Raw genomic sequence first — 26,451 nt, 5'->3', positions numbered from 1 at the left:
CCAATATGACCTCATCATAATGTAAGTAATTACATCTACAGGGAATCTATTTGCAAGTAAGTTCGCGTTCTGAGACCCTGAGTGGACCAGTTTGGAGAGGTCACCATTTAACCACTGGGTGAATAGTACACTGGGCTTCCCTTGTAGCTCAGCTGGTAAAGAATCCACCTGCAATGCAGGAGACCTGGGTTCAATTTCTGGGTTGGGAAGATCCCCTGGAGAAGAGAAAGGCTATCCACTCCAGTATTCTGGCCTGGAGAATTCCATGGATTGTATAGTCCATGGGGTTGCAAAGAGTCGGACACCACTGGACGACTTTCAGGTTCACTTTTCGTGTGGCTGGCTCAGCCAACTGCCCTGAGTGTAGAGCATACACTGCCCTACTGAGTATGGACACCCCCTTCCACTTCTCCTTCCCCTCACCACCCACCCCCCAGGACTGTGTAACCCAGGACCCAAACATTGACAATTAATGCTGGAAATAACTTCAGAGAGCATCTGACCCGTGGCTGTTAATCCCTGTTGCATAAGAGAATCTTCCCAATAGAGTTTTGAAAACACCAATGTCCAAGCCCAAGCCAGAGATTCTGATTCAGTTGATCTGAGGCATGCTTTGGGCATTTATAATGATCAAGGCTACTCAGTTGATTCTAAAATGTAGTCAAGGTTGAAACCTACCAGTCAAGCCCACCACTTAGTTTTCAGATGAGAAACTTGAAGCAGACAAACGTTAGCCACTCTCCCCTGCTTCCCATTCCCATCCATTCATTGCTACCGCCCAGCTTCTGATTCTCTGACTGGAACGTCTCGCTCTATCCAGATGGTACAAGGCCCCCAGAGTTGACAGAACAACGTCCCCATGGCGGCCAGCATGCCCCACTCATGAGAGTGCGTGTGTGCATGCTAAGTCTCTTCAGACGTGTCAGACTCTTTGCGACCCTATGGACTATAGCCCGCCAGACTCCTCTGTCCATGGAATTCTCCAGCAAGAATACTGGAGTGGGTTGCCATGCCCTCCTCCAAGGGATCTTCCCAAACCAGGAACTGAGCTCACACCTCCTTTGTCTTCTGTGTTGGCTGGTGGGTTCTTTACCACTAGAGCCACCTGGAGGAGAAGGCAGTAAAGCCCCTCAAGGACCATGAGGCAAGATGAGAAGCCATCTTGCTGTGGTCACCGTTTCCTCCTCAATTTCCGATGCACACCCATGACCTATGGAACCACAAACTGGCCAGGCTTTGTAAAGTGCTATCCAAATGCGCTTGGTCACTCTCTTACATCATTCGTGGCAGCATCGCCTCAGGAACCTGGAAAAAGTGTGCACTTTGCCCACTCCCCCATTTGGTTCCTATTACACGTGTTCTTAGGCATCTTTCTGGTGCTGTTCTATTTTTTCATTATCACTGCACAGTTTATAAATGCAAGACACATTTTTTTCTTACTTCTTTTTAAATTTTGTGTATTCTGGTATCACACCCAATACAACAAATTTCTTTTTCCGTTGCTTTAGTCAGAAAAATAAAATTTGCCAAAATATGCACCAAAATGGCCTGCTCAACACCTGAACCACCAGCAAATAACCCTAAGATTTTATTTCAAACAGCACTCTCTTTTGGGACCAGTGAGCTGCAAACAAATAAAAGTTGAACAATTATGATGGAGGCAAGACAGATCCTGCTGCTCTGTCTCTCCTAGAATTCTAGGCACCTCCCTAATCCATTTCTCTTTCCTCTTGGCTCCAATCTTGAGAGAGCCCCAGATCAGTAGGAAAAGGAACCCCACAAGCAGGCCTCTACACCTCCGCCTTGTCAAAGGTTTAAAAAACAAGAAGCAAATAACCTTGGTAGAATAACTTGTGCGATTCTTTTGCTTCTTTTAGGTATAGCCCACACTGTAGGGAAATTATGTGCGAGTGTTTCAGAGACTCCTATGTACCTTTCAAATACTTTGGCATATGATATGACCAGAAACAGGGCTTCCCAGGTGGCGCGAGTGGTAAAGAACCTGTCTGCCAACGCAGGAGACATAAGAGATGCAGGCTTGATCCCAGGGTTGGGAAGATCCCTTGGAGGAGAGCATGGCAACCCACTCCAGTATCCTTGCCTGGAGAATTCCATAGACAGAGGAGCCTGGCAAGCTGCAGTCCTAGGGTCGCACAGAGTTGGACACAACTGAATCAACTTAGCACACGTGCACACGATCAGAAACAGCCGGATCAGACAACACTGTCCAGGGCTCAGCAGCAGGTCTGGGCTCTGGGCCTCTCCCCAAGGTCACAAACCCCAACCCCGGGCATTTTGTGTGTGTGAAATTCGCTGTCATGTCTGACTCTTTGTGACCCCATGGATTGTAGCCTGTCAGGCTCCTCTGTCCATGGAATTCTCCAGGCCAGAATATTAGAGTGGGTAGTCATTCCCTTCTCCAGGGGATCATTCCAACCCAGGGATCAAACCCAGTCTCCTGCATTGCAGGCAGATTCTTTACAGTCTGAGCTACCAGGGAAGTGCTAGCTGCAGCTAAACTCAGTTTTTGTGTCAGTTTCGTGGGCTTCCAGAAAGAATTCAGGACTGTAACGTGAACAAACATCCTCTAACAGATCCACCTTAAGTAGCCAGGGTTTTGTGTAACATGTTCTTAGGACGATGCACACCTTGATTCTCTTAACTGTAAAAGATTTTTTTTTTTTTTCCCCAAAGCCTAATAGTGAACCACTGGAAGTGGGGAAGGAGAAATGAGTGGGATGTTGCCAAGAGTGTGTTTCTGGTCAGTGATTGAAGGAGGAAAGGAAGGAGCCTGGACCTCACCTTACAGGTTGTGCGTGTGTGCACGTGCACATATCTGGGTACATGAGTGGGTGAGTGTGTGTGACTGTATTGAATGAGTATGCTTGTGTGTGTCTATGGGGATGTGTGTGAATGTGTTAGTGTGTTTGTGTTGCAGGATGGAGGATCCCTTCCAGGGCCTGAGAGTGGGCTCTCGTTTGCATTTCTGAGTCTAACACTCAGAAATGAATTGTGCTGAGAACATATTTGCTGACTAAGCATGAGATTTTATTGGGAAGGGGTGCTCCAGGGGAGAGCAACAGGGTGGGGGACCCAGGAAAACTGCTCTGCCACACGGCTCACAGTCTTGGACTTTATGGTGATAGGATTAGTTTCCGGGTTGTCTTTGGCCAATCATTCTGACTCAGAGTCCTTCCTCGTGGTGCACACATTGTTCAGCCGAGATGGACGCCAGCGAGAAGGATTCTGGGAGGTGGTCAGACATGTGGTGTCTCCTTTTGACCTTGCCTGAATTCTTCTGATTGGTGGTGGCTTACTAGTTCTGTGTTCCTCACCAGGACCTCCTGTGATAAAATATCTCAAGCAGATGGTTACTGTGGTATCTGGCCACGGTGAGCAGTTTCAGTCAGTGCTTCTCCTAACATTTGAACATGTGTGAAAGAGTTCTGTGATCATGCTGTCAGTGTGTGTGAATGTATGTGAGTGTGTATGTACCTGAGTGTGCATGTATGTAGAACGTGCATTTGTGTCTGTCTGTCAGAGTTTGGGCATACACTCAATTTCTGGAGATAGTCCCATAGTTCATAGGTAACCTGTTGAGACCTCTAGTCTCAGAAGGTTCATTCCTGGGCTAAATGCTATCGTTGCATCTCTGTTTGTGGAACCATGCTCAGAAAGTACATCTTTGTGGCACTCATATTCTTTTTCAGCCTACACTTGGAGATTCTGTGTTCAGAAGTAAAGCTAATTTTTTCTGAACTGTCCAGCCTCTAGGGGAACTAAAAGCAAGAAAAGAATCTCCTTAGCCCAAGAACCTTCCCAGGATTACCCTCAAAGGAGGGCTGTTCTCACGACTTGTATTTGGATCCCTGGTGACTCAGATGGTAAAGAGTCTGCCTGCGATGCAGAAGACCTGTGTTTGACCCTTGGGTGGGGAAGATCCCCTGGAGAAGGGAATTGAAACCCACTCCATTATTCTTGCCTGAAGAATTCCATGGACAGGGGAGCCTGGCAGCCTATAGTCCATGGGGTCACAGAGTTGGACATGACTGAGCGACTAACACACACATATGGTATGTTTGGAAGAACAAATGCATTTTGTTTTTTTTTTTAAAAAAAAACATGCTGGAGAAGACTTTCAGGCAGGTGAACAACCTTGGAATATCCCTCACCTGCCTGCACCTGAACAGCTTTTGAGGGGCCTGTGAAGGGTGTGTGGGGGTGGGGTCCCTGAGAGGGGAGAGTGCCAGGAGCCAGATTTCCTACAACTACACTTCAAAATGGAAATGGATTAAAGATCTAAATGTTAAGACCAGAAACTATAAAATGCCTAGAGGAGAACATAGGCAAAACACTCTCCAACATAAATCACAGCAGGATCCTCTATGACCCACCTCCCAGAATATTGGAAATAAAAGCAAAAATAAACAAATGAGACCTAATTAAACTTAAAAGCTTCTGCACAACAAAGGAAACTATAAGCAAGGTGAAAAGACAGCCTTCAGAATGGGAGAAATTAATAGCGAATGAAGCAATGGACAAACAACTAACCTCAAAAATATACAAGCAACTCCTGCAGCTCAATTCCAGAAAAATAAATGACCCAATCAAAAAATGGGTCAAAGAACTAAACAGACATTTCTCCAAAGAAGAGATACAGATGGCTAACAAACACATGAAAAGATGCTCAACATCACTCATTATCAGAGAAATGCAAATCAAAACCACAATGAGGTACCATTTCACACCAGTCAGAATGGCAGCGATCCAGAAGTCTACAAGCAATAAATGCTGGAGAGGGTGTGGAGAAAAGGGAACCCTCTTACACTGTTGGTGGGAATGCAAACTAGTACAGTCACTATGGAGAACATTATGGAGATTCCTTAAAAAACTGGAAATAGAATTGTCTTATGACCCAGCAGTCCCACTGCTGGGCACACACACCGAGGAAACCAAAACTGAAAGAGACATGTGTACCCCAGTGTTCATCGCAGCACTGTTTATAATAGCCAGGACATGGAAGCAACCTAGATGTCCATCAGCAGATGAATGGATAAGAAAGCTGTGGTACATATACACAATGGAGTATTACTCAGCCATTAAAAAGAATATGTTTGAATCAGTTCTAATGAGGTGGATGAAAATGGAGCCTATTGTACAGAGGGAAGAAAGCCAGAAAGAAAAACACCAACACAGTATACTAACACATATATATGGAATTTAGAAAGATGGCAATGATAACCCTGTATGTGAGATAGCAAAAGAGACACAGATGTATAGAACAGTCTTTTGGACTCTGTGGGAGAGGGAGAGGGAGAGGGTGGGATGATTTGGGAGAATGGAATTGAAACATGTATAATATCATATATGAAACGAATTGCCAGTCCAGGTTCGATGCATGATACTGAATGCTTGGGGCTGGTGCACTGGAATGACCCAGAGGGATGGTACGGGGAGGGAGGAGGGAAGGGGGTTCAGGATGGGGAACACGTGTATACCTGTGGCAGATTCATGTTGATGTATGGCAAAACCAATACAATATTGTAAAGTAATTAGCCTCCAATTAAAATAAATAAATTTATTTTTAAAAATGGAGCCATCTGCAAGGCCTGTATTTCAGCCACCTGGGCAAGGACAGGTCACTTGTATTTTTTCAGGCCTCTTTAATGCTCCGTTAAAATGTCTTTATGGGTCACAATTCTAATACAGATAATTTCTAATTTAACTACTGATAACCAGTCAATCCTAAAGGAAGTCAACCCTGAACATTCATTGGAAAGACTGATGCTGAAGCTCCAATATTTTGGCCACCTGATTCGAAGACCTGACTCATTGGAAAAGACCCTGATGCTGGGAAAGACTGAGGCAGGAGAAGGAGGGGACGACAGAGGATGAGATGGTTGGATGGCATCATCAACTCAGTGGACATAAGCTTGGGCAAGCTCTGGGAGCTGATGGACAGGGGAGCCTGGTGTACTGCAGTCTGTGGGGTCATAGATTCAGACATGAGTTAGTGACTGAACAACAGCACTAATTTCTAGTTCAAAGTTGCTCTTGCAATTTTACTATTATTATTTCTTTGACCGCACTGCCTGTGGGATGCCAGTTCCCCAACCAGGACGGGATCTGCACTCCCTGCAGTGAAAGCACGGAATGTTAATCACTGGACCATCAGGGAAATCCCACTCTCATCATTTTAAAGGAAGCCCATTTCCATTCACTTTCTCTGTGCGGGTTCCCCCTTCTAAAGTTCTGTAAGTATTGACTCCTATTCCATTTTATTATTATTACTTTGGCTGTGCTGTGTCCTTGTTGAGGTGCATGGGCTTCTACAGTTGTGTCACTCAGGTTCAGTAGTTGTGGTGAGTGGGTCTAGTTGCCTGGCAACTTGTGGGATCTTAGCTTCCCAACCAAGGATCAAACCCGTGTCCCCTCTATTGAAAGGCAGACTCTTAACCACTGGACCAGCAGGGAAATCCCATCCTACCTTTTTATTTTAAAGAGAAGTGTAATGTAGGGTTATCCCTAGAATGATGTGGGTCAGGGTCATGTTAGTGGTGTGTGTCCTGGGGAAAATCACATCCTGTGACTTACTCCCCATCTTCTCCCATCAGGCAAAGGATCGGGTGAAGCCACACACACACACACACACACACACACACACACAGTCTCAGTGGAAGATGCAAAGTAAAATAAAGAAAAATTAAAGATTTTGGCTCCAGATAAATGTTTTCATAATGCATGTAATTTGTAAGGCACAAAGGTTTTATGTAGATTGCTTTAACCTCTAAAAATACAAACTTGGCACTAAGGTAGTCAATTCATTTACTAAGTTTAAATGTAACACGGTAAAACTCATCTTCGGAATCTGACCCCTACACTGATGTGAAACAGGAATCACGGTGACACATGCCAGACACAACTTCTTAAAATAAATGGCTAAACTAAGCAAGTGGAGGGCTGGGGTTTGGCTGCCCCTGGTTAAACCATAGCATCCAGTACGAGGAAAGAGAAAGTGGCCACCCTTTGAAGGGCTTTGTTCCTCTTAGCAGACATCTTTTTCTAAATCCCAGAAATCTCAGAATGTTAATGCATCTTCCTTTTTTTCCAAATGAATCGCTGGGTGAGTAGGTATATACTTTTTTTTTCCTAACGAGTTTTTAACATCAATCACATGCTGCCTCCAACTTCACAAGCGAGTTTTCTGGAAGGTGTGTGCCAATGTCAAAAGAACACCACCTGGCTGATGACGCTGGAACCCTGGCAGTCTAGATGAGCGTGGAAGGAGTCTCCCATTCTGTCCTCCAAGCCTTGAGTAGGAACCCAGCGCCCCCACACACAGCTGCTGCTGCTGCTGCTGCGAGGCTGGCTCAGGAGTGGGGGAGGGGAAGTCAGATGAACCAGAACACTCTTTTTTGACTCAGTACTTTCCACTTCCTCCCCAGCTTGCCTATTTACCAGAACTGCCCAAGAGGAGTCACCAAGAATTTAATCTCCCTGGATTTTCCCTGCCTGACCTCAAAATGACGCTAGAGAGGGCAGAGAAACAGCAGGACTCAGGCTAGCCCAACGCGACATCATGGCGGAAGAGGTGGGTGTGACGCCATCTGAAGAATCAACATGTGCTTGGTCTACGCTGCAACAGGGGGCAGGGAATTTCTGCAACACAGATGACGTTCAGAGTCCTCCTGCAGGCGTGGTGTCTGAGAGGGAGGGAGCAAGAGAAGGCCCCCGAAAGGAAGCCAGAAGGAGAAACACAGAGAGGCACTCTCCTCTGTGCCTTCCCTGGAACCAGGGACAGAGGCATCATGGAGGCAGGAACTCAGCTTCCGGTCCTGCTGGGGCCCTCCCACAGCTTCCGGTCCTGCTGGTCTTCGCAGTTGCCTGCGTCTCTGTGGCCCCTGAAGTTCTCCATCCCTCTGAAACTTGGCTCCAAGCACACTCTTGAGATCTGTGGTGCCAAATCTTCTTGTTTTAAGTCCTCTAGGGCTGACCAACAAGGTATTACCAAGGCGGGGGTTGGGGGAGGGGGGGAGTGGTCCCTTCACCAGTCCTTGAAAATAAACTAACACAATACCACAGAGGCAGGAAATTATATGTGGTTTGAATGCGTATGTGTGAAAGAGTCTGAAGACTTGGAAGATACTCACCAACACGTTATCAGCAGTTATCTAAGTGTAGTGAAATTCTAGGTGACTTTTGTCTTTCTTTTTTATACCTTCTGACTTTGTTTCAAATATTAAAACAAGCGAGTATCACTTTGTAATTATAAAAATAGTTTTGTTTTTAAAAAGTTAAACTACCATTTTAGAGCAGAAGGCTATGAATGATTATGAAACCTATCACAGACAAACACACTTTTTTAAAAAATAAAGGAGGTTAATAATAGATAAGGCTTGAATTCAAGCCTTATTTGCTTTGAAACTTAAACTGCAAAACTCATGCCCTAAATAGCATGGATTACAAGGTCCCGGAATGCCAAAGATATAAATGGAGAAACCAGACAATTGGAGTGTATAACAACTGGTATTATTCATATACACTAGTGAGCTGACAAATTACAAGGCTAGGAATAATTTCCTGTTGAGTGGATCATTCAATGGTATCCACATTGCTAAAGTATGAGCATTATTTTGCAAAGGATGGTTACTGGGAGGGAAAGGCAAAGGAGACACTCTTTCCATAGTCTAGCTCACACAGCTGAGAAAGGAGACAGAAAACAGTCTGGCTTCACTTCATTCTTTTGGCAACATCTGAATTTGCGTGTTCAATCTCCTGGTCAGCGGGACATGTGTTTGTGTATTCATCCCGAGCATACGCATTGTTAAAGTACCTCCAGATGCCAGTCATTTCAGAAGGAAATTCAAAATCTTTGTATCTCTTGGCCACGATCTGAAAATGAAGAGGAAACAGTCAGAAAGGGAAAACCCACAAACGTAGGCAGTTACATCAGACAATCCATTCTTCTGAGGCGTGTAATATATTCTTTCTCAAGTTCCCATGTCCTACAGCCGTTCAAGCTGCCCAAGTTGAGATATGAGTTTTCCAGGGGCATACTGAGTATGGAACTCAAAACAGAGGTGCTACACAACCATGCCCACCCATTCATCACAGACAGTCCTCATGACCCACTGGCATGAATTTGCTCTATTGTCTAGTTGCTCAGTGTCCAGCTCTTTTGTGACTCCATGGACTGTAGCCCACCAGGCTCTTCTGTCTGTGAGATTTCCCTGGCAATAATACTGGAGTGGGCCACTATTTCCTTCTCCAGGATCTTCCTGACCGAAGGATTGAACCTGAATCTCCTGTGCAGATTCTTTACCATCTAAGCCACCAGGGAAGCCCTGAGCTTGCTCTGTAACCTGGTGGATTTCTCTTTGTCTTTCTAGTAGTTTTCTCTCCCTGTGTTCTGGTCCTGGGTTATTTGGTGCCTAAAGATTCAGATGGCTCAGATGGTAAAGAGTCTGCCTGCAATTCAGGAGACCTAGGTTTGATCCCTGGGTCAGGAAGATCTCCTGGAGAAGGACATGGCAACTCACTCCAGTATTCTTGCCTAGAGAATCCCATGAGCAGAGGAGACAATCCATGGGATCCACAGATTTGGACACAACTAAGTGACTAATACTTTCATTTTCAAAGGTTCAGGATGGATCTTCAGTTTAGATTGTGCCAGGATCACTTTGAAGTGCCCTCTTTTTCCTATTTGCTGAACCTCACCTTCTGAAACCCCAAGTACCTGGGTATGTTACACCTGTGGATTTCCATCATTCTGCCCCTGAAAGGATCATTTCATTGTGGGTCTACCATGTGCAGAGGGCAGATTCATGAACTGAAAAATCCTTATTCTCAAGGAAACAGTGGATGTTTTCCCAGGTGGCTCAGAGGTTAAAGCATCTGCCTACAATGTGGGAGACCTGGGTTCGATCCCTGAGTCAGGAAGATCCCCTGGAGAAGGAAATAGCAACCCACTCCAGTATTCTTGCCTGGAGAATCCCATGGACGGAGGAGCCTGGTGGGCTACAGTCCATGGAGTCGCAAAGAGTCGGACACGACTGAACGACTTCACTTACTTACTTACTTACAGATGGGGTAGCTGAGAATGGATATCATGAAAACACAGTGGTGTGAGATGTCTCCTCTGGCTGGAGGGTGTCACTGGGAATTCACCACAAAGGAGGGTGTATCCTCTTGCAGATGATATGAGTTCCCTGAGGTTGCCTTAACAAAGCACTACAACTGTGGGTGGCTTGAAACAACAGAAATGTCTTCTCCCACACTCCTGGAGGCCCAGAGTCCAAGATCATGGTGTCAGCAGGGCTGAGCTCCCTTTGAAGCCTCCAGGGAAGGATCCATTCCAGGTCTCTCCCTGTCTCTGGCTCATGGGAGCACAGCTCCAGTCTCTACCTGGCACTTTCCCTGTGTTGGTGTCTCTGGATCCAAATTCCCTTTTATAAGAACATCTGTCATGTTGGATTAGGGGCCCATTATACTGCTTCTAATCGATTAACATGATCTCATCTTAACTAATTACATCTGCAAAAACTCTATTTCCAAATAAGGTCAGTTTTGAGATATTGGGAGTTAGGACTTGGGTCTAACTTAGATACGAATTTGGGGGGACAAATACTTGGAAAGCTAAGACAAACCTAGACAGCTTATTAAAAAGCAGAGACATCACTTTAGCAACAAATGTGCATATAGTCAAAGCTATGGTTTTTCCATAAGTCATGTATGGATGTGAGAGTTGGACTGTAAAGAAAGCTGAGTGCCAAAGAACTGATGCTTTTGGACTGTGGTGTTGGAGAAGACTCTTGAGAGTCCCTTGGACTGCAAGGAGATTCAACCAGGCAATCCTAAAGGAAATCGATCCTGAATATTCATTGAGAGGACTGATGCTAAAGTTCCAATACTTTGGCCAAGTGATGCAAAGAGCTGACTCATTGGACAAGACCCTGATGCTGGGAAAGATTGAAAGCAGGAGGAGAAGGGGATGACAGAGGATGAGATGGCTGGATGGCATCACCTACTCAATGGACATGAGTTTGAGTAAACTCCAGGAGATGGTGATGGGCAGGGAAGCCTGGCGTGCTGCAGTCCATGGGGTCCCAAAGAGTCGGGCACTACTGAGCAACTGAACAACAATACTTGGAAGGACAGTATTTCCCGTTATATTGGTTCCTGGGATGTTTGGACAACATGAGTGTGGAATCTGTCATGAGTTAGAAGATCTTCAGGACTTATTTCTCAGATTTTGGAACCTGGGAGCTAATGATGCAGCAAGACAGGATCACATATCTTTTCATAGAGCCTTCTAAATAATTATCTTTTACTTGAATTCAATCTTACTAGAGATTAATGTCAAGACTCCTGCTTTTCTTTTGTTTGCACTTGCCTGCTTTTGCTTTACCCGAACATTCTGAGTAAATTTATTACATATGTGCCTCTCATAAATGTAAACTTGTTTTATATCATATCTTATTAATGTAATACTTTGTTTCCCAACTTCCTGTAAATATTTTTGCATTTGTGTATGTGTGTGTTTCCTTCTCTGGTGGTTTGGAAGGTTTGTGTTGTGTTTTAACTCTTCCAGTGGTTGTTGTTGCTTAGTTGCTAAGTTGTGTCTGAATCTTTGTGACTGCATGGACCTGCCAGGCTCCTGTTATGGGATTTCCCAGGCAAGAATACTGGAGTGGGTCCAGTGGTTTCCTATATAACTTTAAGTAATAGGAATTCTTTATTTCTTGATTTATCAACTATTCTTTGATTGACCTCTACTTACTCCTGATAATAAGCAAGGAAATTAGTATACTTAAACTTCTTCTTGTTTCTGATCTATTATCCTCCTTCCAATGGTGTGAAAATCGAAGTTTAGCACATCTGATTCAGTCCTGTAGCTATAATTCGTACTGCTGTTGAGTTTTAGTTCTGGTTTCAGATTTACCACCAATCCTTTTATGCCACACACCTTCTCTGTCCTTGGATTCTTATTTTATTATCCTTTTTTATTATGTCATCATATAGAAATTTTATTTTTACAAAATGACTCAGAGTGTTTATTCCATCAAGACCAGAAGTCTAGGTAAAAGCGACAATTTACTTGGATATAAAATTCTTACATCACACGTCCTTTCCTTTAATCCTTGAACTATTGGCGGTGCTGGGTCTTCACTGCGGCACACAGGTTTCTGTAGTTGCAGTGCGTGGGCTTAGCTGCCCCAAAGCATGTGGGCTCTGAGTTCCCCGACCAGGCATAGAACCTGTGTCCCCTGCACTGGAAAGTGGATTCTTAACCACTGGGCCACCAGGGAAGTCCCCAACCCTTTAACTGTTAAAACACTGTGTTCTGGCTTTTAATGTGATCCTAGAATCCTGCAGAGAAGGGAATGACAACCCATTCCAGTATTCTTTTTAATTGAAGGATAATTGCTTTATAGAATTTTGTTGTTTTCAGTCAAACTTCAACATGAACCAGCCATAGGTATACATATATCCCCTCCCTTTCGAACCTCCCTGCCATCTCTCTCCCCATCCCACTCCTCTCGGTTGATACAGAGCCCCTGTTTGAGTTTCCTGAGCCACACAGCAAATTCCCAATGGCTGTCTATTTTACATAAAGTAATGTAAGTTTCCATGGTACTCTCTCCATACATCTCACCCTCTCCTCCCCTCTCCCCATGTCCATTAAGTCTATTCTCCATGTCTGTTTCTCCATTGCTGCCCTGTGAATGAATTCTTCAGTACCATTTTTCTAGATTCTGTATATATGCGTTAGAATATGATACTTATCTCTCTTTCTGACTTACTTCACTCTGTATAATAGGCTCTAGGTTCATCCACCTCATTAGAATGACTCAAATGTGCTCCTTTTTATGGCTGAGTAATCTTCCATTGTGTATATGTACCACAACTTCTTTATCTATTCATCTGTCAATGGACAGCTAGGTTGCTTCCATGTTCTAGCTATTGTAAATAGTGCTGCAATGAACAATGGGATGCATGTGTCTTTTTAAATTTTGTTTTCCTCCAGGTATATGTCTAAGAGTGGGATTGCTGGGTCAGATGGTGATTTTACTCCTAGTTTCTTAAGGAATCTCCTTACCATCTTCCATAGTGGCTGCATCAATTTGAATTCTCACCAACAGTGCGAGAGTGTTCCTTTTGTCCATACCCTCTCCAGCATTTATTGTTTGTAGACTTTTTGGTGAGGGCCATTCTGACTGGTGTGAGGTGATATCTCATTGTGGTTTTGATTTGCATTTCTCTAATAATGAGCAATGCTGAGCATCTTTTCATATGTTTGTTTGTTAGCCATCTGTATGTCTTCTTTGGAGAAATGTCTGTTTAGGTCTTTTCCCCACTTTTTGACTGGGTTGTTTGTTTTTCTGGTATTGAGTTGTATTAGCTGCTTGTATATTTTGGAAATTAATCCTTTGTCAGTTGTTTCATTTGCTATTATTTTCTCCCATTCTGAGGGCTGTCTGTTCACCTTGCTTTTAGTTTCCTTTGCTGTGCAAAAGCTTTTAAGTTTAATCAGGCCCCACTTGTTTACTTTCGTTTTTATTTCTGATACTCTAGGAGGTGGGTCATAGAGGATCTTGCTTTGATTTATGTCATCACCACACCAGTATTCTTGCCTGGAGAATTCCATGGACAGGGAGCCTGGAAAGCTAGAGTCCAGGGGGTGGCAAAGAGTCAAACATGACCGAGCAAGCAACACTTTCACCTCACTTTAGAGACATATGTGGCTAGTCTGAATTTCTCTGTTGTGTAGGTGGCCTTACCTTTTATTATTACTACTATTATCATTATCATCTGGGCACCCAAAAGGTTCTTTTTTATTGTCAAAGTTCAGTAATTTATCAGTTATATCGTACATAGTGTGTTGACTGTTCAGGACAGTATTTTTCTAAACATGGATTGCTATTTAAAGTAAATGTTCAGGTCATCCTTTAGTTCAAAACACTTTACCTTTGAGTCTGCTTTTTCCTCTTTTTTCCCTTTCTGGTTCTCTTGCTCCTGATTATGTGCACCTGGATTCTCTCTAATCACCTTTACCTCTTGCTTCTTCTCCATTCAATTTGAGAGAATTTCCTCAGGCTCTCCTAAAAATCCTTGATGAATTTCTGCAAAGTCATATTCCACCTCTTGCTACTCCTAATACAACTTCCAAACAATTTCTGAAATTGCTTTGTTTTTAAGTTTTTTTTTTCCAGTTCTACCAGTTTCATTTTCATCCTCTTTGTGAGATTATATTTTTTGACACGTTGTGACTTGTCTTTGAGCCCTTTCTCCAAAGGTTTGTTTGCTAGGCTGAGTAGCTCAGTCATGTCCAACTCTTTTGAGATCTCATGGACTGTAGCACACCAGGATCCTCTGTCCATGGGCTTTTTCACCCAAGAATACTGGAGTGGGTTGCTATTTCCTACTTCAGGTCATCTTCCCAACAAGGGATCAAACCCATGTCTCCTGTGTCTTCTGCCTTGCAGAAGTGGGTTTTTTACCCACTAAGCCATCAGGGAAGGAATCATGTTCTCTTTCTTTCTTTCTTTCTTTCTTTGAGGCTGTAGAGAAGCATCTGTCTGAAAAGTTCTTTGGTTTACTGGACCAATCTTAACCAGAGAGGTGTTTCTCATCTGCCTTTTTCTCTTTTGTTCTATTTAACCCTTCCCCTTCTTCTTTGTGATCATCTCTATCCACATAGAGGTCCCACTTGGATTCCTTTTGGTTACTAAACATCTTTTAATGGGCAGACCCGTTGGGCCTACTATTTGCCTAAAAACAAGGTGGAGAGCATTGGGAGTAAGGCCAGGCAGCAGGCAGACCAATTTGGACATTTATTCTCAAACACCTGCTCATCAAGGAGCTTCCCTGGTGGCTCAAATGGTAAAGAATCTTCCTGCAATGCAAAAGACCCAGGCTCAACCCCTGGTCAGGAAGATCCCCTGGAGAAGGAAATGACAGCCCACTCTAGTATTCTTGCCTGGGGGATTCCGTGGATGGAGGAGCCTGGCAGGCTAGAGTACACAGGTCACAGAGTCAGACACAACTGAGCGACTAACCTGTTAACTTTTTCACCTGCTCATCAAACAGTGCTCTATATTCTGCTCCAGCGACACATGAGGGTCAAGGTCAAAGTCAGGGTTAGTGCCTCCTCCACTCTGAGGATTAGGGGGAGGTCGTCATGGCTAAAAGTGACGCTGAGGTCATCTACAGTCTCTCTTCTGAGTGATTCCAAGCTTATTTCTTTTCTCTGCTCAGCAGTCAAAAAGCAGAATGCTTCTTTCCTTCTCTCCTCCCTTCCACCTCCCCTCCCTGTTCCTTTGGGTCAGGGGACAGTGGCAGAACACACAGGTGGCACCTCTGAACAGTTTCACCTTCAGCTCTGCCCCCACAGAGCTCTCATCTCCATAGGGCTGGTCTCTGCCTCTCTTGGCCCACTCCACGCTCTGTCTTCAAACAAAGAACCATGGGGTCGCAAAGAGTTGGACACAACTGAGTGACTGAACTGAACTAAAATCCCAAATAAATGCGTTATTAGAACAAAAGGTCCTTGACTTGTATTTCCCTATGTCTTCTCTCCCATCTCCCTATCCTTATACCAAGGACCTAGTTCTGGACCTGGTATGACCTGTATAATAAGGATGCCTCTGAACAAGGGTTGGGCTTCTTCGTGGGGAATCTAGGGACACTGAGGACCAGGGGCACACCAACAGTGATAATGATACAAAAACTAATAGCTGTGAGTGACAGCCAGACTGGGGCACTTCAGAGAGGAACCGTAACTAAGGAGTCCAAGGGTGGGGTCATCTGCTTCTGAATTTCAGAGTCACCCACAGAAATTCTGATTGTATACGTCAGGGGCTGAATTGAGGGGTTGACATTTCTAACAGGGCCTCCCTGGTGGCTCAGCAATAAAGAAGCCATCTGCATTGCCTTATATGTGGATTCAATCCCTGGGTCAGGAAGATACTCTGGAGGAAGGCATGGTAACTCACTCCAGTAACCTTGTTGGGAAAATCCCATGGACAGAGGAGTCTGGGGAGCTGTAGTCCATGGGGTCGCAAAGAATCAGAGACGACTGGAGCCCCTAGCAGGCACATTTTCTAAATTAGTAGGCACAATTCTTATGCCTACTAATGTTGGAGAACTACTGGTCTAGGGAATCTTTAAACCCTAATTATACATGACCAGTGACTTTTATTTCATGTTAGATCACCTGGGAAAACAGGCTGCTACACGTGGTCCAGCCGAGGAGCTGTCAGCTGCTCACCAGCTGTAAGGGGTCTGTGTTAAGAGCCAACCTCCTCCCTTATCCCAGGGTTAGGCTTACTCTTCCCATCACCAACAATTGACTGAGTTCATTTTTTCTTTCCAAGGTTGGCTCAGCTTTTCTGGTGGCTGTTTTTGTTTTTGGACTGCACTGCTCAGCTTGCAGGATTTTAGTTGCCCACCCAGGCATTGAACCCAGGCCACCCCAGCAAAAGTGCTGAGTCCCAACCACTGGACCACCACCAGGGAATTTCCCGAGTTCACATTTTAATCCTCGCAGATTCCAAACACCATCTCCCAGCCTGGAGTGTGAAACACCAGCTACAATCAATGTATTCCCTCAAGTTGCTTTCACATAGCTTGTCTTTAGGCTGTGCGGGTTAAGACTGGAAAAGAGAAGCTGTGAGGATGGAGGGATGAGAGCCAAGCTCTCAGATGCTTGATGAGAACCTCCGAGGAACATCTGAGAATAGCATCCACAGATCTCAAACTTGGGGCTTGGCTGCCGCAAACAGAAACTAGCTAGATTTTTAAATTCAGGAGACCCTGTTTTAGATTGTCTTGGCAAAACACACACACACACACACAAGTCCAAACAAAATGAAACAAAGCCCCATTCATGTATTCAGGACCCAAGGTACGAGGAAGGACAAATCTTAATAATGTGGAGCTTGGGTAAGAGGTTGCAGTCAGCCAGCGTGAGCTCATTGCCATCCAGGAACTTCCTTCCAGAAACAGCAGCTTCCTCGGTGCTGTAGGCATCTATCTCATCAGGCAGGGGGCTGTTCAGATAACTATCCAGCTTCTTCAGGGCCTTTAACAGGTTCCTTTCACAAACTAAAACGGGAAGGCAGAAAACAACTACGATGAGCCGTGGAAGTCCACGTCTCCTGTCTTTGTTATTGTTCACTCGCTCAGTCGTGTCTGACTCTTTACGACCCCATGGACTGCAGCACGCCAGGCTTCCCTGTCCTTCACCATCTCCCAGAGCTTGCTCAAACTCATGTCCATTGGGTCGATGATGCCATCCAACCATCTCATCCTCTGTCATCCCCCTCTCCTCCTGCCCTCCTCTCTCTAGATATAAAAAAAAAAAACAACAACAATAAAGGAGTTTGTCCCTTCCATCCTGAGATATGGCCAGTGAGTGTTAAGAGAGTCAGGAAGGAGACAGGAGGGTTTACGAGATCTAAATAAAAGATTCACTTCTCCTTGGAAAATAATTCTGCTGTCTACACAACAATGCTGCTTCTAGAACTTATTCATTTATTCAAAAATCTATATGGAGAAACTTTCATGGTGGGCATCACCGACTCAACGGACATGAGTTTGGGTAAACTCTGGGAGTTGGTGATGGACAGGGAGGCCTGGCGTGCTGCAGCCCATGGGGTCACAAAGAGTCAGATGTGACTGAGCGGCTAAACTGAGCTGAATGGTTAAGACTCTGTGCTTTCCAGGTGGGATGGGGTGAGAGGTGGGAGGGAGGCTCAAGAGGGAGGGGATGGGTATATATCTATGGTTAATTCATGTTGATGTATGGCAAAAACCAACTCAATATGGTAAAGCAATTATATTCCAGCTAAAAATAAATAAACTAAAAAAGACTTCACATTTCCAATGCAGGGTCAGAGAACTTAGATCCCACATGCCACACAATGTGACCAAAACATTTTTTAAAAAATTAAAAATTAAAAAAAAATCTTTGTGGAAATCACATAGTGAAGGGAGCACCAACAGAAGGTTCATTCACCCTGAATTCCATGGGAGAGCAAGGAATCACTGGCGGTGATGATTTTCTTCTAAAAATGTCCTTTTTTGGACAGTCTCTAGAAAAGCACTCAGTCCCTGAAACCGATGTGCAGGCTCAGAGTGGGAGGTACTTTTTCCTTATTTCTATACACAGGTCCCTCCCCGCTGTGCTGCTGCTGCTGCTAAGTCGCTTCAGTCGTGTCCAGCTCTGTGCGACCCCATAGACAGCAGCCCACCAGGCTCCCCCGCCCCTGAGATTCTCCAGGCAAGAACACGAGTGGGTTGCCGTTTCCTTCTCCAGTGCATGAAAGTGAAAAGTGAAAGTGAAGTCGCTCAGTTGTGTCCAACTCCTAGCGATCCCATGGACTGCAGCCTACCAGGCTCCTCCGTCCATGGGATTTGCCAGGCAAGAATACTGGAGTGGGGTGCCATTGCCTTCTCCGTCCCCGCTGTGCAGTGAGTCAGAATTCCCCACATCTTATAAGAAGCCACACCAGAGGCGGAATGGAGGTCCATGGAGAAAACAGACTCACTCTCGTTTGCATCCTTCTTGGTGTTTTTTATAAATGCTGAAAACTTGGCAAACACGTCATTTCCGGCAGAGTTAGATTCAGGGTGCTGGGTCCCCAGCTCAGGGTACCTTGAAAAGTTCAAAGCAAGAGTATCACAGATCAGCAATGTTTGATTTAGGAGAATACAAAGCGGGAAGGGAAGAAATTACTTTCTCTGAGCACATATAAAAATGAAAACTGCTTCTTAAATGTTTTCCTAATCTTTCCATCTTGAAAGTTGGGAGCAACGCCATCCAGGAGTACAGAACTGGATGGACTGTTCTCTTCCTGGGATGGAGGGCCCCCTAGCCTTGCTGGTCTTGGTTCTCTCCCTCCTGAAATAAAGATGATGAACTAGGGGTTCCCTTGCAGGCCCAGCCTGCAGCGATGCTGCGTGTAACACACGCTCCCAACGGGCCAGCAGAAACAGGCCACCCACGTGACATCGGCTCACTTCCTCCCCACTTCCTGCCATCAAACCCTAATTGCCAAATGGCAGGTGCAGAGCAGTGAAATCCCAGCCACCTAGATTCAGGGCTTCTAATCTCGCTGTGTTTCCTGTGGCACACCACAGGTACAGCTCAGGAGGTAAGCGCCACAGCCACAGGAAACCAACACACAGTGCCAGGAGCTTTAGAACTGTCTGTGAACGGGGGAAAGTGACAGCCAAGTTGCCAGCACTGGTTTTGACGAGGCTCACCTTGCGGGAGCCAATTTCTCCTCCAAGAACTCCTCGATCTTATTCATGTCTGTCTTGACTTTACCGTCAAAAGTCATGAAAGGTGGGTTAGTGCTGGGAGCCAAGTTCTGCAGGTCCGTGGGCTTCCTGGGCAGGGGGGAAGGGCAGTGCCAGGGTTGGGATCATTGCCAAGGCTTAACCATGTGCCCCCCACCATCCACACATACACACACCAGTAGATGAGAAACCACCCTTCAGAATTTCAAAGGCAACTGGGAGTTTACAAACTATTCTACTAGCAAGGAAAGTGTGGCCCTTCATCTGGAGACGGGGCTGAAAAGTTAACCCTCCCCAGTGTTATCAGCCAGGAGGGGGCTCAGGCAGGCTCCACAGAGGGTCACGGCTGACCAGTCATGGGCAGGCAGCCTCCTCCCGGTTCCCCTCCTCCTACCCATTCCGGGTTACCTCTGACCCCATCCTGTAATGACGTTGTGGCCCACGTACACCCACTCCAATCCAGGGTCCTGAGCCAGGGTGGACATGCCCATGGGTCCTAGGAGTATGCATGCGTGTGCCTGTGTGTTTCTGTCTCTGTGTCTCCGTCTGTGTGTGTGTCTGTGTGTTTGTGTATGTCTGTGTGTATGTGCATCTCCATTTCTGTGTGTGTGTGTGTGCATGCGCACACCTGTGTGTCTGTGTTTCTGTGTGTCTCTGTGCGTGTCTGTCTCTATGTGTCTATGTGTGTGTCTGTGTTTGTGTCTGTATTTGGGTCTATGCACCTGTATCTGTATGTATGTGTGTGTGTGTGTCTCCATCTCTGTGTGTATGCATGTGTGTGTGCACGCGCGTGCCTGTGTCTGTGTGCCTCTGTGCGTGTCTGTCTCTGTGTGTCTCCATCTGTGTGTGTGTATGTGTGTGTATGTGTCTGTGTATGCTCCTGTGTCTGTGTGTCTGTGTGGATGCATGTCTCCATCTGTGTGTGTGTGTGCGTGTGCCTGTGTGTCTGTGTCTCTCTATGCCTCTGTGCATGTCTGTCTGTCTGTCTGAGTGAGTGTATGTGTGTGTCTGTGTGTCTGTGTCTGTATTTGGGTATGTGTATGGACTGTGAAGAAAGCTGAGTGCTGAAGAATTGATGCTTTTGAGCTGTGGTGTTGGAGAAGACTCTTGAGAGTCCCTTGGACTGCAATGAGATCCAACCAGTTCTTTCTGAAGGAGATCAGCCCTGGGATTTCTTTGGAAGGAATGATGCTAAAGCTGAAACTCCAGTACTTTGGCCACCTCATGCGAAGAGTTGACTCATTGGAAAAGACTCTGATGCTGGGAGGGATTGGGGGCAGGAGGAGAAGGGGACGACAGAGGATGAGATGGCTGGATGGCATCACTGACTCGATGGACGTGAATCTGAGTGAACTCCGGGAGTTGGTGATGGACAGGGAGGCCTGGCGTGCTGATTCATGGGGTCGCAAAGAGTCAGACACAACTGAGCGACTAAACTGAACTGATGCACTGTGTTTGTGTGTCTGTGTGGATGCATATCTCCATCTCTATGTGTGTGCCTGCACCTGTGTGTCTGTGTGTCTGTCTGTGTCCACATGGGTGTCTCTCTGTGTGCCTGTGTGTATAGGGAACTGGGGATGGTTATTTCAATACTGCAGAAACCAGGTCTTACCTTTTCAAGTCCACTGTTGTCACATTAAATATAACACCCTTTAGCCAGAGAATCATAAAGAGAAGCTGAGAAAATGGCAATTTCCAATACTCTTACCATCACAGCCAGCCTGCAAAAGGAAGGGCTCTTCATCAGAGCCAGCTTCACAATTACAAATGGCAGACTCCGCTCTGCACGCACACAAAATCATGGTGAATGTATGTTAACAGTGACAATGCTGTGAGTAGCCTTCTGAGGTCCCTTCCCCCAGCCTCCAAATGGGAGGTGTGGGCGGGGAGGACACACGCACTCGCTGAGCTTTCTGCCTTCCTTCCATCTCCTCACCACTTCCTGCCATTCAGGGCCTCTGAATAGCGGTTCTCAGAGGGAAAGAGCAGCCAGAGGGAACCCCCTTAAAGGCAAAAAAGAAAGACATTCTCTTCCCCTCCCTCCATCTCTTGATCCTCTCTTGCCAGGATGATCATTTGTAAAAAAGACCAGCAAGCTCTCCCACCGGGACATGATCCCCAGCATTCTCTACTGTTTCCATCTCTGGAATGAGGGCTGGTTCCTGTGAGTTCTAGGACTCTGGAAGACTATAAAATGTTTAGGTCCCCTCCTTCATTGGGGAGCATTTGTACTTAGATAGCAGAGTGTTCACAGTTGATATGGAAGGTAGGAAGACAGGTGGAAACAATGTCTCCCTGATGACCTGAGTGGGTCACATCCACACATGTGTCCCCAGACAGAGGCACAGAAGAACACTGAGCAGACATCCTCCCTACCAGGGCTTCCAGGAGGAAAGAAAGGCAGATGTTAGAGAAGAGGGGGGAGCCGTAGACTTCATCCTCCTCTGGCAGTTCCCAGTCTCTTCTTTCTCTTCCCATCTTTCTCCTCCCAACAAGGTTATACTGTTAACAAAATGCTGCCGGAAGGACCAGAAAACTCAGCCAGGCTCCGATGACAGAAGTGGCCATATTTAGCCCAGGAAGTCCATTTCTGCCATCTGCAGTTCAAAAGGAGTTGAGAGGAAAGCACTGAATCTGTAACCTGAATAACAGAAAGGGAAAAAGTCGACTGCTGGTTTGAGAATTGAAGAAAGGAAAAAAGATGCCTCAAGAAAATTGGACATCTTAAGAAATTCTTCAGAGGTGGTTCTCTGGCATGAAGTTCTTAAGTCACCTGGAGAGGCTGTTCATAACAAGCTCTTCCTCCAAATGAAGAGTTGCTAAGAGACCCCAAACTCAGTTTTAAAAAAGATTTGATCAACCTCTTCACAAAGACGAAGCCCAGATGTCCAACAGGCACGTGAAAAGGTTCTTAACATCATTAGCCAGCAGGGCAATGCAAGCTACAACCACAAATAGATTTGACTACACACCTACCAGAATGGCTAAAATGAAAAGCTCAGACAATATCAAGTATGGACAGGACCATGGGGCAGCGGACCCCCCAACCACTGCTGCTGAGAGTGCAAATTGGTACAACTACTCTGGAAAACTGTTTGGCAGTTATTTACCCAAACTAAACATGCATTTATGCTATGACATAGCAATATCACTCCCAACAGAAGTGAGTGTGAGGGGCACAAAAAGCACTTAAATGAATATTCTTATTAGCTTTAGTGTCACAGCCAAAATCTGGAAACAACTCAGACACCACCAAGAGTAGAATGAATAAATAAATGGTAGTATACTCATATACGGGCTTCCCAGATGGCACTAGCGGTGAAGAACCTGCCTACCAATGCAAGAGACTTAAGAGATGAGGCTTCCATCCCTGGGTTGGGAAGATCCCCTGGAGAAGGGCCCAGCAACCCACTCCAGTCTTCTTGCCTGGAGAATCCCATGGACGGAAGAGCCTGGCAGGCTACAGTCCATGGGGTCACAAAGGGTCAGACATGACTGAAGCAACTTAGCATGCATACTCATATACTACCCCACACTACACCACATACATTATACCATACACTCACACGCTACACCAGATACTCATACCACAGTAGAAAAAAAAAAAAGCTATTACTACAAACCACAGTGTGGATGAATCTCACACATGTAATGTGGAGGGAAAGAAACCAGACTCAAAAGAGTCCTTTAGGAGAGTCCAATGTAGGTGAAGTTCAAACACAGGAAAACTGTGTGACGGGAATCAGAAGAGTTGCCTTTGGAAGCTGGGTATTGTCTGGAAACAGTGGAAGGAACCCTTAGGGTGATGGAAATATTCTATAGCTTGAGTTGGGTAGTGGCTACATGGTGGGTATATTCACTTTGAAAAAGTCTTAATTAGGGTTTGTTTCCTAAAAGAAGTGTTTCACTCCATTTACTGCATGTTTTACTCCAATTAAAAAAAAAAGAAGCAAAAGTATTAATTTAAAAAATAGAGTCAGATTCAGTGGGTCTTGTATGAGGTCCAGAGAGCTGAATTTTTAACAAGTTTCCCGAGGTACTATAATGCTGGCAGTCCAAGGCTTCAGCCCCACCTTGAACAAGAGATAAGCCTGGCCCAGTGTTATGGTCAGCATAAGACAGAATGGTTTGAACCACACCCCAGTGGATGAGCTGTTGATAAGATGGTTCTTGCAAGAACTTCTAGCTGATAAATCCAGCTGCATAAGTGTCAAAATAATGGGTAAACTTAATATACATGAGGAGGCATCAATAGACTAAGATAAGTGACTTCAGAGTCCCCTAAGCTCGGGGCACTGGCTTCACCCCCTCCAACTCCTCCAGTTCTCCCTTCCCCCCTCTAGCATTTACGAGCAGGTCCAGCTGGTGTTTCCAATAGTCATGCACGGATGTGAGAGTTGGACCATAAAGAAGGCTGAGTGCCGAAGAATTGATGCTTTCAAACTGTAGTGCTACAGAAGATGCTTGAGAGTCCCTTGGACAGCAAGGAGATCCAATCAGTTCATCCTAAAGGAAATCAACCCTGAATAGTCACTGAAAGTACTGATACGGGAGCTGCAGCTACAATACTTTGGCCACCTGATGCGAATAACTGACTCATTGGGAAAGACTCTGATGCTGGGAAAGATTGAAGGCAGGAGGAGAAGGGGAAGTCAGAGGATGAGATGGTTGGATGGCATCACTGGACATGAGTTTGAGCAGACTCTGGGAGATGGTGAAGGACACAGAAGCCTGACGTGCTGCAGTCCTTGGAGTGGCAAAGAGTCGGACACGACTGAGCGACTGAACAAGCTGGGATCTGTGACAGATTAGGGGTGTGACAGTTAGGACCCCTGCAGATGGCCCTCTGGCTGCCTGAGGCCACACCCCACCTGGGGGACCCGTAACCTCATGGCCATTTTGAAGGCTGCCCAGTCTCCTCTTGGCTGTGTCCTGGAGCAAGCATCAGCCCAGAGCTCAGTTACATAAAACTCTGAGCGGCTTGTTGCTGGGGATCCCTCCTAAATCATGGTGCTGTCTTAACCACTGCAGGTTTGGGCAGAGTCACACCAGAAAAGGGGGCGAAGGAGGAGATGAAAGTTCAGGGACACAAAGGCACATATTTTGGCCAGTCCCAACTTGTTCCACAGCTTCTGAACCTCTTATTTTTATAGTTGTTACCCTAAGCTCAGTCAAGCCTGAGATAAGTTCTGCAGAGTCAGGCCATTGTGTTTCTCCTTCTCTCTTGTGTCTCTAACCTCGGGAATCCTCTTATAACCCTATGCTGAACAGGGCAAGAGTCGTTGCACTTTGACCAAGAGCCCTGTGCCTAGGACGTGCCACTTTCTTCCTTGGCATCTGGAGAACAGCTACCCTTCCCGGGTCTCTCTGCCTCGCTGCTCTCTCTCTTTCATGGTCTCAAGCTCAAGCCAGTGTTTTCCCTTGAAATTGTTCTCAGCTTTTCCTGAACCCTGGCAGCTCCTTCTTAAGGCCAAACAAAAAGGAAGGGAGGAGCAACTCATCTTTTCAAACCTAAAAATGGCCTGTGTCATCCAGCCAGGTAAGAACTTCACCTTCTTAACAGGTTCCTTCCCAGAACTGGAACTGGGACTTAACACAGGACCTGGAAGGTGGAATGATGGTCCACAAGGCGCAACGCCCACAGCCCAGAAGGTAATGATGAAAGTCACCTTTGTACATTTCCCACCCCAAACAGAGTTGTTCCGACCCAGCTCAGGCACTGGTCTGAAGGCTGTCAAGGCATTTTAGAAGAAGAATCAGCCAGCTGCCACAACTGCCTATAAAAGAGGATTTACATATCCAGTGTTGCCTCATCTTAAATTGCTCTAAAAAAAATTTTTTTTAATTCTGTCTCAGTCTGTTGTAAATGAGGGGGGTTACGGGAACATGGTGGGAGTGACTAGGACGCCTTGCTGCCTGATTTTATTACTTTAATGTGCTTCAATGCCAGGATGTGCCAGCAAAAATAAAGGCAAAGATACACCATCTCCACCGCCCATTATTGGGCAACACCGAGGGAGTATCACCCTGGTCACGGTCATTACCAGATGAGATGATGGGATAAACACACAGGCATTAGGGGTGAATAACTGACACCGTTGCCATAATTAGGACGTTTTATCATATGCAGTTTTATTTTCCGATGCTGATAATTCTCTCAGACTAATTACATTCTGGGCTAAGTTTTCTCAGCAGAGTTCTCAGCCTACGGGGAAACTTTTGTATGTATAAATTTCTGATAAAATCAAATTAGGCAGTTTGAGAGATCAGAATGTCTTTTCGTTTCCAGTGAAGACCCAAGCACTTGAATAAGCCAGATTCTTAGGTCCGCCTTTCGAAACGCAATGTTTCTGAGTGCCTACAAGGATGGTCCTTCTGAAAAGAAAAGCATTGGTGCCTCTGACATGTTCTGAGAAATTTCATCTGCCCCGGAGCCCATCTGTGGCATTGGAGGACATTGGTAATTCTGCTGAGTCCTGGCCTGGACCCACCTCCCACCTCACAGCCCAAGGTGTAAAGGTCCAAATGTCACTACAAAGGTCAGCAGGTCTTCAGACCGGAACCTACTCCCACCTACTCTTTGCACACTTAACTCCATTTAGAAAATTTGCGGAGGAGCATTTTGTTAAAATTTCCTTTCGGTGCTTTTTTGCTTCCGGCCAACGACCTTTCCCAGGCTGGGCTGGAGGAACATGTAAGGAGCACCACCCACCCTCACCTACCACTAAAGTCACTCCTAGTCCCCACGGCCTTTGAGGGACTGCATCCCCAGCCCCACCCGATAAACAGATGATGACCCTCCCACCAGAACAGGTCATGCACCCACCACCTGAATCCCCACCTTTGGGGTCTCTACCCTCTTTCTAGAAAATTCCATGAGGGCCTAAAGGGTAAACACATTCTGCAAAGGAAGCATTTTTCCTTACTCCATGTAAATGTCATGAAAAAAAAAAATTGGGCAGGGGGGCCTTCCCTGGTGGGACAATGGATTAGAATCCACCTGCCAATGCCGGGGACATGGGTTTGATCCCTGGTCCAGGAAGGTCCCACATGCTTTAGAGCAACTAAGCTCGTGTGCTACAACTACTGAGCCCAGGTGCTGCAGCTACCAAAGCCCACACACCTAGGACTGTGCTCCACAGCCAA

The 26,451-nt window shown here is 45.7% G+C and overlaps 1 protein-coding gene across 1 annotated transcript; it reads right to left on the bottom strand.

Moving 5' to 3' along the window:
* Nucleotides 1–8,730: 8,730 nt before the first annotated feature.
* On the bottom strand, nt 8,731–21,044 carry LOC138077180 (chloride intracellular channel protein 6-like). The gene is made up of 5 exons (XM_068969587.1): nt 20,918–21,044; nt 19,270–19,395; nt 18,552–18,658; nt 16,911–17,106; nt 8,731–8,878 (listed from the first exon to the last, which is right to left on the bottom strand). The coding sequence occupies exons 1-5, from the start codon at nt 20,971–20,973 to the stop codon at nt 8,731–8,733; spliced, it is 633 nt and encodes a 210-aa protein (XP_068825688.1). The 5' UTR covers nt 20,974–21,044.
* Nucleotides 21,045–26,451: the final 5,407 nt, after the last annotated feature.

The sequence above is a fragment of the Capricornis sumatraensis genome, chromosome 1 (assembly GCF_032405125.1).
Source record: "Capricornis sumatraensis isolate serow.1 chromosome 1, serow.2, whole genome shotgun sequence".
Taxonomy (NCBI): Eukaryota; Metazoa; Chordata; class Mammalia; order Artiodactyla; family Bovidae; genus Capricornis; species Capricornis sumatraensis.
Note: the sequence above shows the minus strand (reverse complement) of the source record. Positions and strands in the feature narration are given on the sequence as shown.

Excerpts from the sequence above, each read along its gene's own strand:
- LOC138077180 (XM_068969587.1), bottom strand. The coding sequence starts at position 20,973 with ATGATTCTCTGGCTAAAGGGTGTTATATTTAATGTGACAACAGTGGAC. Across the intron at positions 19,396-20,917 it reads ACAACAGTGGACTTGAAAAG|GAAGCCCACGGACCTGCAGA; the intron begins GTAAGACCTGGT and ends CCCCCTGCCCAG. Across the intron at positions 18,659-19,269 it reads GAGAAATTGGCTCCCGCAAG|GTACCCTGAGCTGGGGACCC; the intron begins GTGAGCCTCGTC and ends GAACTTTTCAAG.